Raw genomic sequence first — 14695 nt, forward strand, 5'->3', positions numbered from 1 at the left:
TCGCTATTGCGGTTTATCGTATCGCGACATTGCTGCTCGCGTTGGTCGAGATCCAATGACTGTTACCAGAATATGGAATCGGTGGGTTCAGGAGGGTAATACGGAACGCCGTACTGGATCCCAACGGCCTCGTATCACTAGCAGTCGAGATGACAGGCATCTTATCCGCATGGCTGTAACGGATCGTGCAGCCACGTCTCGATCCCTGAGTCAACAGATGGGGACGTTTGCAAGACAACAACCATCTGCACGAACAGTTCGACGACGTTTGTTGCAGCACGGACTATCAGCTCGGAGATCACGGCTGCGGTTACCCTTGACGCTGCATCACAGACAGGAGCGCCTGCGATTGTGTACTCGACGACGAATCTGGGTGCACGAATGGTAAAACGTCATTTTTTCGGATGAATCCGGGTTCTGTTTACAGCATCATGATGGTCGCATCCGTGTTTGGCGACATCGCGGTGAACGCACATTGGAAGCGTGTGTTCGTTATCGTCATACTGGCGTATCACCCGGCGTGATGGTATGTTGTGTCATTAGTTACACGTCTCGGTTACCTCTTGTTCGCACTGACGGCACTTTGAACAGTGGACGTTACATTTCAGATGTGTTACGACCCGTGGCTCTACCCTTCATTCGGTCCCTGCGAAACCCTACATTTCAGCAGGATAATGCACGACCGCAAGTTGCAGGTCCTGTACGGGCTTTTCTGGATACAGGAAATGTTCGACTGCTGCCCTGGCCAGCACATTCTCCAGATCCCTTACCAATTGAAAACGTCAGGTCAATGGTGGCCGAGCAACTGGCTCGTCACAATACGCCAGTCACTACTCTTGATGAACTGTGGTATCGTCTTGAAGCTGCATGGGCAGCTGTACCTGTAAACGCCATCCAAGCTCTGTTTTACTCAATGCCCAGGCGTATCAATGCAGTTAATACGGCCATAGGTGGTTGTTCTGGGTACTGATTTCTCAGAATCTATGCACCGAAATTGGATGAAAATGCAATTACATGTCAGTTGTTGTATAATATATTTGTCCAATGAATGCCCGTTTATCATCGGCATTTCTTCTTGGGCTAGCAATTTTAATGGCCAGTATTGTATAGTTACCAATATTTATTATGAGCAAATATATTTCTTGTGCAAATACAATTCAACGGACGTCCTTTACATTGCCACTGGAAGCTTTAGACGAAATATGTCAGTAACATTACTTTACGAGTGGAAGAGCAATTTTCGAGCCACCTGAAACGTTGGATGAGTGGATAAAGAGAGGGTACTGATTCCCAAGCTTTATAAAACGAGCTGAAAGTGCAAACAACGACCTAACATTTCCCACATTGAACATGACTTCAAACTGTGTTCCAGACAGAAACTTAATACTCAATGTGCTAAGAAACCTTTTAATGTGTTATCATGCAAATGCAGCACTAATCTGAAAAGGCAGCGACATGCTCGCCATAATCCAGAACAAAATTGGATGTCTGTGTCCATTTCACTATCACAAGACGAAGCGTCTACAATGCAAAGCGCACCGTCATGGCAGCCGGAAGATGAGAGTTCTTTTGTATGCTGGAACGAGGTCTAGAGACCTACTGGCCACCTCCAGTCGAAGTTCACACAAACTGTCAAGGCAAACCCTGCAGTTTCTAGCCACCGATATACTAACAGCAGCAGACACACGGGTGACTACAGATCTTTGAGGTAGGTAAGTGACTGTACGTGAATGTACGTGCAGCGACAAAGCAGAAGCCTCTCAAAAGACTAGACCAAGCGGGCAAACAGCTGTGTGTTTGCCTTATAGACACCCACCAGGTCGCTTTGTTGCTGGTGATGACGCGTCTTCTGTCATCTAGGCACACTCTCGGCGTACTGTACCTACAATCTATGCACGTCGTGGCCAATAGAATGGAAGCTGAAGAAACGAATTAAAATGTGTACCTTGCTTAGGAGGCAGGAATCCTAGCCGTTACACCACGCCAGCACTATAGCCAAGACTGCTGCACGGACTAATCAAATACAGTGCCCTCCCCAACACAAACTTCAGTTCATATCTTCAGTTCATTTTGCCCTCTTACATCGTCACTATTGCCGAGGCTCTCCGGCATGGGAATAGCACCCCAGCTTCCATCATTATCATAGATAATCCAGAATGAGATTTTCACTCTGCAGCGGAGTGTGCGCTGATATGAAACTTCCTGGCAGATTAAAACTGTGTGCCCGACCGAGACTCGAATTCGGGACCTTTGCCTTTCGCGGGCTAGTGCTCTACCATCTGAGTTACCGAAGCACGACTCACGCCCGGTACTCACAGCTTTACTTCTGCCAGTATCTCGTCTCCTACTTTCCAAACTTACAAACTTTACAGAAGCTCTCCTGCGAACCTTGCAGAACTAGCACTCCTGAAAGAAAGGATACTGCGGAGACATGGCTTAGCCACAGCCTGGGGGATGTTCCCAGAATGAGATTTTCACTCTGCAGCGGAGTGTGCGCTGATATGAAACTTCCTAGCAGATTGAAACTGTGTGCCCGACCGAGACTCGAACTCGGGACCTTTGCCTTTCCCGGGCAAGTGCTCTACCATATGGAAGGTAGGAGACGAGATACTGGCAGAAGTAAAGCTGTGAGTACCGGGCGTGAGTCGTGCTTCGGTAGCTCAGATGGTAGAGCACTTGCCCGTGAAAGGCAAAGGTCCCGAGTTCGAGTCTCGGTCGGGCACACAGTTTTAATCTGCCAGGAAGTTTTATCATAGATAATGGTGAAACTCAAATGTCTCGAGGAAAGTTTAATTATAAAATCTATAGATCGCCTACAGGGACAGGATTTCCCCATTACATCCAACGCTGGGTTACTCTTACAATGCCAGAGAGCCTTGGCAATAGTGGCTGGCTAAGAAGAACAAGGTAAGCTCAGGACTGGAATTGAACTTTGTGTTGGGGAGGGCACTGGACTTGGTAGACGTGCACCAATGTTGGCCATAGTGCTGCAGTGGTGTAATGGTTAGATGTTCTACCTACTAAGCAAGGAAACCTGGGTTCACATCCCAGCTGTAGCACAAATAGTAACTCATTTCTTCAGCTTCCGTCATCATCATCATCACAGATAAAGGTGAAACTCAAATGTCTCGAGGAAAATATAATTATAAGAAGTTTTCGTTTCAGAACATAGTTTAGTCTTTCGCAACGATTTCTTCACACCTCAAAGCTATGGTCCCTTTAGGAAGATGCTCACAACCCACACACTCACAATAAGGATGAAATGTATATCCCTAGAAGCCTTGGGCCACTAGGAACTGTTGATCTAGGTATCATGTCCTCCATGTATGAATACCACTTGCGACACCTCCTACAGATACAATGGCAGCCATCTTTGGAGTCGACATAGAAAACTTCTTCGACATGCCATTGTAACATTCCTCAACAGGCGTTTGAAACACTTCTATTAGATACGGTGCCACCTAACCTTAAAGTCCCTCAGAACACTTCTTCAAGATATCATGGAAACTAGAATAGCTGGAACATTTTCTCTAGATATCATGATAGCTGACGTAGAGTGGGGAAGGGGCTCATGGAACACATTTTGCAGTCACCGTGGCAGTTATCCTTGGGAACTAGCTTGAACACTTCCACAATATACAACTACCGCCTCTCTAAAGGGACACTGGTAACACTTCCTATAGATATTATGGCAGACACCCGGAAATTAATTTGACCATCTCGTTTAGTCATCATGAGAGCTGCCTTTTTGAGCCCACTTGGAACAGCTCGTATAGCTGCCACGAAAACCACAACAGCTCACATAAATCACCACCTCTAGATATCACAGTAACCACTCTCTAGGAGAATGGTGTACATGTGGAATGCTTCCTATGGATACTATGTCAGTTTTCCTTGGGGGCCATTTGGAGTAACTCCTCTAGAGACGGTGGCAGAGGTCTTTGGGGGTCTCTCAAAATATCTGTTCATAACGTCGTAGCTGTAGTTATGGGACCAGGTGGGATTTCTTTGTCGTTTTGGCAGCTGTGGAGGGAGGAGTTGTACAATCCGAAACCCTGCTCTATTTACTACTCCCCATACGTATGAAGTTTCCTGGGCGGTGGCCAGTAGCTGAGGCTCAGATGTGGGTTCTGAAACAGGAGAGCAACCCTGGGCAGCTCGTTAGGGCTCCAGTTAATTGACGAACCCCCTGTGGCTGCCCACAGCACTGATCGAGTCCCGCGGGCTGGCGCCGCTCCAGAGGGTCCTGAAGGAGGACCTGGGAGGCTGGCCCGTCGTGGAGGGCGACTCCTGGGACGAGGCGGGCTTCGACTGGCGGCAGAGCGTCTACCGCTTCCGCAGGACCGGCTACGGGGCCGACTACCTCATCGAGTTCTCCGTGGTTACCGACTTCCGCAACTCCTCGCACCGCTCTATGTATGTAAGTAGCTCCGTCCATTGTAGTCCAGTGTATGGCACTTGGAGATGGTTACATGTCGTTTGGATGTCTGAGAACTGCCTAGTAGATGATAAACGCTACGCATCGAAACCGAGTATGCACCATTTGGATTCAAGTCTCTAATCGTGTAAGTCATATGACCAAAGCTTATGTAGTGAATCGACGGTTCTGTCAACATCTTTTTGGTCTCCCAACAAGGTTGTGTTATGGGGCTACAAAACGCTGGATGTTCCATGTGCGATATTGCAGGAGAACTCGGCAGGAATGTAGCCCCTCTACACAATTACTGTCAGTGGTGGCCACGAGAATGTACGGTCGCAAGAAGACTGATCTGTGGATGGCCACGTGGCAGTACAGAGAGGGAAGATCGTCGTGTGCAGCATACGGCTCTGCAGCATCTGCAACAGCACTTTGAGCAGCAGTTGGCACCGCAGTGACACAACGAACTGTTACAAATCGGGTATTTCAAAGTCGGCTCTGAGCCAGACACCCTGTAGTGTACAGTCCACTGATCCCAAACCAACTTCAGTGGTGTCAATCGAGAGCTCACTGGAGGGTAGGGTGGAGGTCTGTCGTGTTTTCTTATGAAAACTGGTTCTACCCCAGTGCCAGTGATAGCCATGTTTTGGTTAGAAGGAGGCCAGATGGGGGTCTGCAACCAACCTGTCTGCATGCTGGACACATTGCACCCACACCTGGAGCTGTGGTCTGGAGTGTGATTTCGTATGGCAACACGAGCGTGCTCTGGCTGTGAAACAATTTGTCAGTGTGGTGCTTCGACCTGTTGTGCTGCCATTTATGGACTGTATTCCAGGGGGTGTTTTCCAACAGGATAACGATCGCCCACATACCGCTGTTGTAAACCAACATGCTCTGCTGAGATGTTGCCTTGGCCTGCTCAGTCAATAGATCTGTCTCCAGTCGGGCACATATGGGACATCATGGGACGACAACTCAGATCACAACATCTGTCACAGATACCAATCGAAGACAGACATGTTAGGGTCCACAGTCAACAATGAAGCCCGGGGTTTGCATTCTCTATGGAACGCCCTAATAACCCAACATAACTGTGAGAGAAAGGATTTTAAAGACTAATAACTTATTTGCAGTGGTGAACAAATAATATTTTTATAATAAATACAAAATTGATAGATCTATGAACAAATTAAAGATAATTAATTATAAGAAAAATCAAAATTGGACAAAGATAATCTAAATACGGGGTTGAATCATAACCCCCTGCCGTGCGTTTTGAGGCGCCATGTCACGGACCGCGCGGCCCCTCCTGTCGGAGGTTCGAGTCCTCCCTGTGGCATGCGCATGTGTGTTGCTCCAAGCATACATTAGTTTAAGTAGTGTGTAAGTGTAGGGACCGATGACCTCTGCAGTTTGGTCCCTTAGGAATTCACACACACACACACACACACAACTCTCTATCCTTCTCTCTCTCCCTCCCCCCCCTCTCTCTCTCTCTGTCTGTCTCTGAGTACACACCTACCGTCTTTTTTCTCACCTTCACTCTTTCTCTCTCTCTCTCACTTGATTTCTTCTGTCTCTCTCCTTATCTTTCTTCCTCTCTAAGTCTTCCTCTCACTCTTTTATATAGTCACCTACCCTCTGACCTATATCTTACCTCTATCTCTCAATCCACCCACCCCTCTCTCTATCTAGTCCCTTTTTTTGTTTGCTTACTCTCTGCATGTCTTATAGTTTCCATCTTTCTGTCTCACACATTCTATCCTTTCTTTGTGTGTGTGTATTTTTCTCTCTCAACTGATTTCCCTCATCCACACCCCTCTACTCTCTGTATCTTTTTACCTTGTATCTTACCAATTCTCTGTCTTTCTTTCTTTACACCTCCCTCTCCCCTTTTTATTTCCTCCCTCTACAACTGCTCCATACTTGATCATTATCTTTTCCTCACTCTCGTTTTCTCTCTTTCCTCCACTCATTTTCTCACTCTCATCCATTCTATCATTCACCATTCCTCTCTTTCTTTTCATCACTATTTGTATTACCCTGTGTCTCTATCTATTTATCTCTCACACTGGTTTCAGGCTTTTTTCTCTTGCTCCACCTATGTACTTTCACTATTCCTCTCTGTATCTTTCTTTTTCTCTGTCCCTCTCTGTTTCATTCATTAACACTGACTATCTTTATCTCAGTCTCACCCTCTGTCTGTCTCTCCCTATTAATCTTATTCTTATTCTTTCTCTTTCCTTCTCTTCACCCTTCGTTGTTTCTTTCATTCTCACTGTTTATTTCGCTCTAATACTCTTCCTCTTTTCTTTTGTCTCACTCTGCCTCATCCTTCTCTCTCTCTCTCTCTCTCTCTCCTTCCCCCCTGTTCTCTCTCTTTCTCTCTCTCTCTCTCTCTCCTCCTTACTCTCTCTCACACGCTCATTTTTGTGTCCTTCTCCCTGTAGGACTTCCTCTATATTTTTTGTCAGCATCTGTCTCTCTCTAGCACTTTCACTACTCTATCATGCTGTTCCTCTCCCTTCCTGCAGTTGTACTACGTGCTTATAACCCTTTCCTCGTGTTTCTGTAGGTAGACCAGGCATCATTGGGGCTGAGCCGCGAGTTCCTGGTGAAGGGCCCCTCGGACAAGCTGGTGGACGCCTACTACCAGTACCAAGTCGACCTGGCAGTTCTGCTGGGGGCTAACAGGACTCGTGCTCAACAAGAGCTCAGGCAGTCCCTCGAGTTCGAGATAGCTCTGGCCAACGTGAGTATACGACACAGCGGTGATACAGGGCATAATTTACTTCACTGTCATGCCACATATACAATAATCCTTCATCGGAATCTGGCTTCTAAGGGTTGGCATTAGTTTCAATATTACGATATCGTGAGTTAGAAACTCATGGTTACACGATAAATTGAGCAAAATGGAATTATGAAACTAGCCATTCTTCATTTTAGCAAGACAGATACCACGATTCTAAATGCTGTGTATATGTTCTCTGGCATATCCACATATGAAATGCTGCAATCGAGGAAGGGATGTGAAGCTTTGAGGCATATTGCAGGTATTCACTCGCAGAAAGAACCGCATATATACGTAACTTAGAGTCATGGAACGTAATACTCCAGGAACAATGGTGTGTGATGGCAGCAAGATGGAGGAAATTTCAGTGCTTGTCCGTGAGGAAAGGACTGAATAACACTGTTCTACAAAAAAAACCTTTTATTCTATTTCTGATAAAAAATATTGTGATCCTAGTTGTATTTTGAGTGCTGAATTGAAAACTGTTTTTGGTTTTTTTCTGTCAGGGATAGTTTATGAGTAATCGCAATTTTATTTCTCTTTTCAGTTTCTGATATAGTGCAGCAAACGTGAGGTGAAATTCGACAAACAAATGCGCATCTTTATGATGTTATATGTTCATCACATTAATGGAGGGTGGCATCTAACATATAACACAGTAACCTTTGTGTATACACTTTGAAGCATTTATTTGACATACGAAATTACAGAAAATTGTCAAACAATGAGCCACTGCCTTGTAATGCACATCACTTTTTTCTCTTGTATTGTGAATCTTTCTTCTCTCGAATGATATTCCAGCAATAATCTGCTAACATAGAAGGTACCCACTTCCCTTCATAGCGCCTTTCTATGGTAGAAATGTCTTTATGGAATCTTTCCCCATGTTCATCCGATACGTCACTGCAACTCTCTGTGAAGTAGTCCAGATGAGAGTCCATCATATGTACCTTCAAAGACATATTGCACCCCAAATCCTGATATGCTTTGATCATATCCTTCACCATTGCTTTGTGGTTAGTAGCTCTTCTTCTTCCGAGGAAGTTTTCCGACACCATCTTGAAACAGTCCCATGCGGTTTTTTCTTTATCAGTTAAACATGCTTCAAAATTTGCATCTTTCTGCAGCTCCCTGATTTGTGGGCCCACAAGTACACCTTCCTTTATTTTTGCAGCTGAAAGACGGGGGAATTTGGTAGCTAGATATGCAAACCGACAGCCTGTTGGATCCATGGCCTTCACGAATTGTTTCATAAGGCCAAGTTTGATGTGAAGCGGTGGAACTAGTATATATTCAGGAGCTACCAGACTTTCACGTTGTACATTCTTTTCGCCAACTTTCCATCTTCGCCTAGGCCATTTCTTTTTCACATAGTGAGAATTTCGGTCTCGACTATCCCACTCGCAAAGGAAACAGGCATACTTTGTGTACCCTTGTTGCATTCCCTGTACCATAGCAATTACCTTGAAATCTGCACATATTTTCCATTTGTGTTCATTGTATTTTAATGAATGTAGCATCCTTTGTACGAATTCGTAATTTTCTTTTGTCAAACTAGCATAAGCTACTGGAACAGAGGGTATTTTATTTCCGTTATGGAGCAAAATACCCTTCAGACTTGTTTTCGATGCATCTATGAAAAGTCTCCGTTCCTGTGAAATATAAGTGAAGTTCAGCACTTTCATCAGGCCAGCAACGTCATTGCAAAATGTCAGTGCTTCGTCAGTTGAAAAATAAGAAATAAAGGCATGTTCTCTGTGCCTGAACACACTGATTTTAGTACTTTGGTGCAGTAGATTATACTCTTGTAATCTTGAACCAAGCAGTTGCGCCATTTGTTTACTTAGTCGTAGATCACGTACTAAATCATTTAAATCTGCCTGTGTTAACAAATGTGGCGATGACTCACTTGTGCAGTGATATAAAGAATCATCATCTGTGATTTCTTCAGTACTACTTATTTCACTGTCACTCGAAATTTGACCTCTAGCTCTTGAAGGTACTGGAAGATTGTCGGAATGCTGCACTGGCATTCTCGCTGAAGGCAGATCTGGGTAAACAATGTGCTTCTTTGACTTTTTGTTTGTAAAACCCTGAATTTTTGTTAGACAGAAATAACAATCGTAAAACCCTGAATTTTTGATAGACAGAAATAACAATCAGTAACATGGTCCTTGGGCTCTCTCCACACCATGGGAACAGTGAACAACACAGCATTCTCTTTATCTTTCCACCACTGAATTAGTTTGCAGTAACATGTAGCACAACAGAAATGTGGTGCCCATTCTTTATCTTGGTGTCCTACCTCTACTGCAAAGTAATGTTTGTATGCTTTCTTTATGACTGAAGAAATTTTCTTCCTATTTCTGGCAAAAATGAACTTCCCACAGATGTAGCAGACGTTGTCCGGCTTATATCGACATCCACGACGACGTGGCATTTCTGCAAATTTAAAAATACCACTTTGGTAATACACCTGTATTAAATTAATAGTAGGGAACTAGAGGAACGCTGATGTGTAAAAACAAGCAGTCGTTTTACCTTCAGCACCAGGCTCAATCAGTTTACACACAGGAACTAAAATATTCAACCGTGCTCGGAAATATGACAGACAGTTACTTGTCAGCCAAAACACCCACTCGTTAAGACTGACACAAATTGCGGCTAACGCCACTGTTGTAAACTCGATGCACCTGCCCCTAGGAGGCGTGAAGCTTTACTGCCGAGGCAGCGACCGGCTGTCGCCGTTCGAGTTAATGACATGTTTAAGGTGGTCTTAATGGCATAGGTGTGGCGGGGGAGAACCTAATGATGTCTGATTCTTCCCACCTGCTGTTGCACAAGAAATTATCACGTTCTATCACTACTGGATGCGGCAACATACCCGTATTTCTCTACAACGTCTCTGTGTTTGCCATGAATTGTGAATATACATACACTCCTGGAAATGGAAAAAAGAACACATTGACACCGGTGTGTCAGACCCACCATACTTGCTCCGGACACTGCGAGAGGGCTGTACAAGCAATGATCACACGCACGGCACAGCGGACACACCAGGAACCGCGGTGTTGGCCGTCGAATGGCGCTAGCTGCGCAGCATTTGTGCACCGCCGCCGTCAGTTCAGCCAGTTTGCCGTGGCATACGGAGCTCCATCGCAGTCTTTAACACTGGTAGCATGCCGCGACAGCGTGGACGTGAACCGTATGTGCAGTTGACGGACTTTGAGCGAGGGCGTATAGTGGGCATGCGGGAGGCCGGGTGGACGTACCGCCGAATTGCTCAACACGTGGGGCGTGAGGTCTCCACAGTACATCGATGTTGTCGCCAGTGGTCGGCGGAAGGTGCACGTGCCCGTCGACCTGGGACCGGACCGCAGCGACGCACGGATGCACGCCAAGACCGTAGGATCCTACGCAGTGCCGTAGGGGACCGCACCGCCACTTCCCAGCAAATTAGGGACACTGTTGCTCCTGGGGTATCGGCGAGGACCATTCGCAACCGTCTCCATGAAGCTGGGCTACGGTCCCGCACACCGTTAGGCCGTCTTCCGCTCACGCCCCAACATCGTGCAGCCCGCCTCCAGTGGTGTCGCGACAGGCGTGAATGGAGGGACGAATGGAGACGTGTCGTCTTCAGCGATGAGAGTCGCTTCTGCCTTGGTGCCAATGATGGTCGTATGCGTGTTTGGCGCCGTGCAGGTGAGCGCCACAATCAGGACTGCATACGACCGAGGCACACAGGGCCAACACCCGGCATCATGGTGTGGGGAGCGATCTCCTACACTGGCTGTACACCACTGGTGATCGTCGAGGGGACACTGAATAGTGCACGGTACATCCAAACCGTCATCGAACCCATCGTTCTACCATTCCTAGACCGGCAAGGGAACTTGCTGTTCCAACAGGACAATGCACGTCCGCATGTATCCCGTGCCACCCAACGTGCTCTAGAAGGTGTAAGTCAACTATCCTGGCCAGCAAGATCTCCGGATCTGTCCCCCATTGAGCATGTTTGGGACTGGATGAAGCGTCGTCTCACGCGGTCTGCACGTCCAGCACGAACGCTGGTCCAACTGAGGCGCCAGGTGGAAATGGCATGGCAAGCCGTTCCACAGGACTACATCCAGCATCTCTACGATCGTCTCCATGGGAGAATAGCAGCCTGCATTGCTGCGAAAGGTGGATATACACTGTACTAGTGCCGACATTGTGCATGCTCTGTTGCCTGTGTCTATGTGCCTGTGGTTCTGTCAGTGTGATCATGTGATGTATCTGACCCCAGGAATGTGTCAATAAAGTTTCCCCTTCCTGGGACAATGAATTCACGGTGTTCTTATTTCAATTTCCAGGAGTGTATATATACATATTACATAAAAAGTATCCCTGACAACGATATTTTGTTTACATATTTGAATTTCCCACGGTAAAATGGTCTAGAAGCACATACTTTAATATCAGAAATAGAACCCATGTCGAACAGTGTAATCAGTGGAATGGAAACTGTATGATTCGAGGTATGACATTTGGCTGCAAAGACAGAATATCTGAAAAGGGAATCATGATATAGCAAGTGTAAGTGCAGCGAAATCGCAAGAACATAAGGATTTCTGACCAAAAAAATATAGAGCAGCAGAAAATGGTACATCAGAAATAGGGATTGTTGTGCATAGGGAGGGAGGAAGAGCAGAGAGTTGCTGTGAACCGTTCAGTGATAGGATTATCATCAGACTCGGCAGCAAACAAACGCTACCAACAATATTTCAGGCACACGTGTCGACGTATAAAGCAAAAGATAAAGAGGTAAAGTATATGAGAACACGGGAAAGATAAATCAGTGTGGAAAGGTAGTCGAAATTCTGTTAACTATAAGGAATGGGAACGCTCCAGGACAGGAACGAGCTGAAGGCCGAGCTGCGGCAGAGTATGGGCTTTGGTAGCAGAAGTGACAGACGGGATGCACTCCTTGGGATCTGCAGTAAATTTCACCGGGTAATAGCAGATATCATTTTCATGACTCACAAGAGGAGGACAAATACTTGGGAAGTGCCCGGACTCGTGTGAAGCTAACAGCTGGATTACTTCGTGCTGAGGCAGAGATTCTGAAATCAGATGCTGTACTGTGATGCGGATACAGACACAGATCGCAATTTAGTGGTGATGAAAAGTAGACTGAAGTTGGCAAAAAACGTCTTAAGTACATAGAGGCTGCAAGTACTGTGATGGACGTCTACATCTACATCTACATGGATACTCCGCAAATCATACTTAAGTGCCTGGCAGAGGGTTCATCGAACCACCTTCACAATGTTTCTCTCTCATTCCACTCTCTAACACCTCGTGGAAAAACGAACACCTGTATCTTTCCGTGTCAGCTCTGATTTCTCTTATTTTACCATGGTGATCGTTTCTCCCTATGTAAGTCGTCTTCAACAAAATATTTTCGCATTCGGAGGAGAAAGTTGGTGATTGAAATTACGTGAGAAGATCCCACTGCAACGATAAACACCTTAGGTTGTTCGCAGATGATGCTGTAATTTACCGTCTAGTAGGGTCATCCGATGACCAGTAACAGTTACAAAGCGATTTAGAAAAGATTGCTGTATGTTGTGGCAGGTGGCAGTTGACGCTAAATAACGAAAAGTGTGAGGTGATCCACATGAGTTCCAAAAGAAATCCGTTGGAATTCGATTACTCGATAAATAGTACAATTCTCAAGGCTGTCAATTCAACTAAGTACCTGGGTGTTAAAATCACCAACAACTTCAGTTGGAAAGACCACATAGATAATATTGTCTGGAAGGCGAGCCAAAGGTTGCGTTTCATTGGCAGGACACTTAGAAGATGCAGCAAGTCCACTAAAGAGACAGCTTACACTACACTCGTTCGTCCTCTGTTAGAATATTGCTGCGCGGTGTGGGATCCTTACCAGATAGGATTGATGGAGGACATCGAAAGGGTGCAAAAAAGGGCAGCTCGTTTTGTATTATCTCGTAATAGGGGAGAGAGTGTGGCAGATATGATACACGAGTTGGGATGGAAGTCATTAAAGCAAAGACGTTTTTCGTCGCGGCGAGATCTATTTACGAAATTTCAGTCACCAACTTTCTCTTCCGAATGCGAAAATATTTTGTTGAGCCCAACCTACATAGGTAGGAATGATCATCAAAGTAAAATAAGAGAAATCAGAGCTCGAACAGAAAGGTTTAGGTGTTCGTTTTTCCCGCGCGCTGTTCGGGAGTGGAATGGTAGAGAGATAGTGTGATTGTGGTTCGATGAACCCTCTGCCAAGCACTTAAATGTGAATTGCAGAGTAGTCATGTAGATGTAGATGTAGATGTTTTAATGGTGTATGTCGCAAATTCTGTATCACGTTGATGACACTCTCTCTCGTGTTTCGCTATAATACAAAACGTGCTGCCCTTCTTTGAACTTTTCCGACGTACTCTGTCAGTCCTATCTGGTAAGGATCCCACACCGCGCAGCAATATTCTAAAAGGGGACAGGCAAGCGTGGTGTAGGCAGTCTCCTTAGTAGATCTGTTACATTTTCAAAGCGTTCTGCCAATAAAATGCAGTCTTTGGTTTGCCTTCGCCACAACATTTTCTATTCGTTCTTTCAAATTTATATTGTTCGTAATTGTAATTCCTAGCTACTTAGTTGAATTTCCGGCCTTTAGGTTTGATTGATTTATTGTGCAACGGATGTTTAATGGATTCCTTTTGGCACTCGTGTGGATGGCCTCATGGTTTTCATTATTTAGGGTCAATCGCCAATTTCCGCACCATACAGATATATTTTCCAAATCGTTTTGCAATTTGTTGTGATCTTCTGACGACTTCACAAGACGATAGAGGACAGCATCATCTGGAAACAACCTAAGATGGCTGTTTAGATTGGGTCCTACATCGTTTATGTAGTTAAGGAGCAGCAAACGGCCTATAACACTGCCTTGTAGAACGCCAGAAATCACTTCTGTTTAACTCGATGACTTTCCATCAGTTATTACGAGCTGTGGCCTTTCTGACAGAAAATCACTAATTCAGTCACATAACTGACATGACAATGGATTAGCACCTAATTTTACTACGAGCTGCTGGTGTGGTACAGTTCGAAAGCCTTCTGGAAATCCATAAATATGGAATCAATTTAAACTCCCTTATCGATAGCACTCAATACATCGTATGTGTAAAGAGCTAGTAGTGTTTCACACGAACCATGTTTTCTGCCGCGCGGGATTAGCCGAGCGGTCTGGGGCACTGCAGTTATGGACTATGCGGCTGGTCCTGGCGGAGGTTCGAGTCCTCCCTCGGGCATGGGTGTGTGTGTTTGTCCTTAGGATAATTTAGGTTAAGTAGTGTGTAAGCTTAGGGACTGACGACCTTAGCAGTTAAGTCCCGTAAGATTTCACACACATTTGAACATTTGAATCATGTTTTCTAAATCCGTGTTGACTGTGTGTCAATACACAGTTCTCATTGAGG

The 14695-nt window shown here is 45.5% G+C and overlaps 1 protein-coding gene across 2 annotated transcripts in view; it reads left to right on the forward strand.

Moving 5' to 3' along the window:
- Window positions 1–14695, forward strand: part of LOC124553656 (neprilysin-2-like) — a 255589-nt gene that overhangs the window by 168290 nt on the left and 72604 nt on the right. For both annotated transcript variants that reach the window (XM_047127538.1, XM_047127539.1), the window contains exons 5-6: window positions 4206–4420; window positions 6993–7169. In XM_047127538.1, coding sequence (XP_046983494.1) covers window positions 4206–4420; window positions 6993–7169 — 392 coding nt within the window. The remainder of the gene's footprint in view (window positions 1–4205; window positions 4421–6992; window positions 7170–14695) is intronic.

Source organism: Schistocerca americana, chromosome 11, assembly GCF_021461395.2.
Source record: "Schistocerca americana isolate TAMUIC-IGC-003095 chromosome 11, iqSchAmer2.1, whole genome shotgun sequence".
Classification (NCBI taxonomy): Eukaryota; Metazoa; Arthropoda; class Insecta; order Orthoptera; family Acrididae; genus Schistocerca; species Schistocerca americana.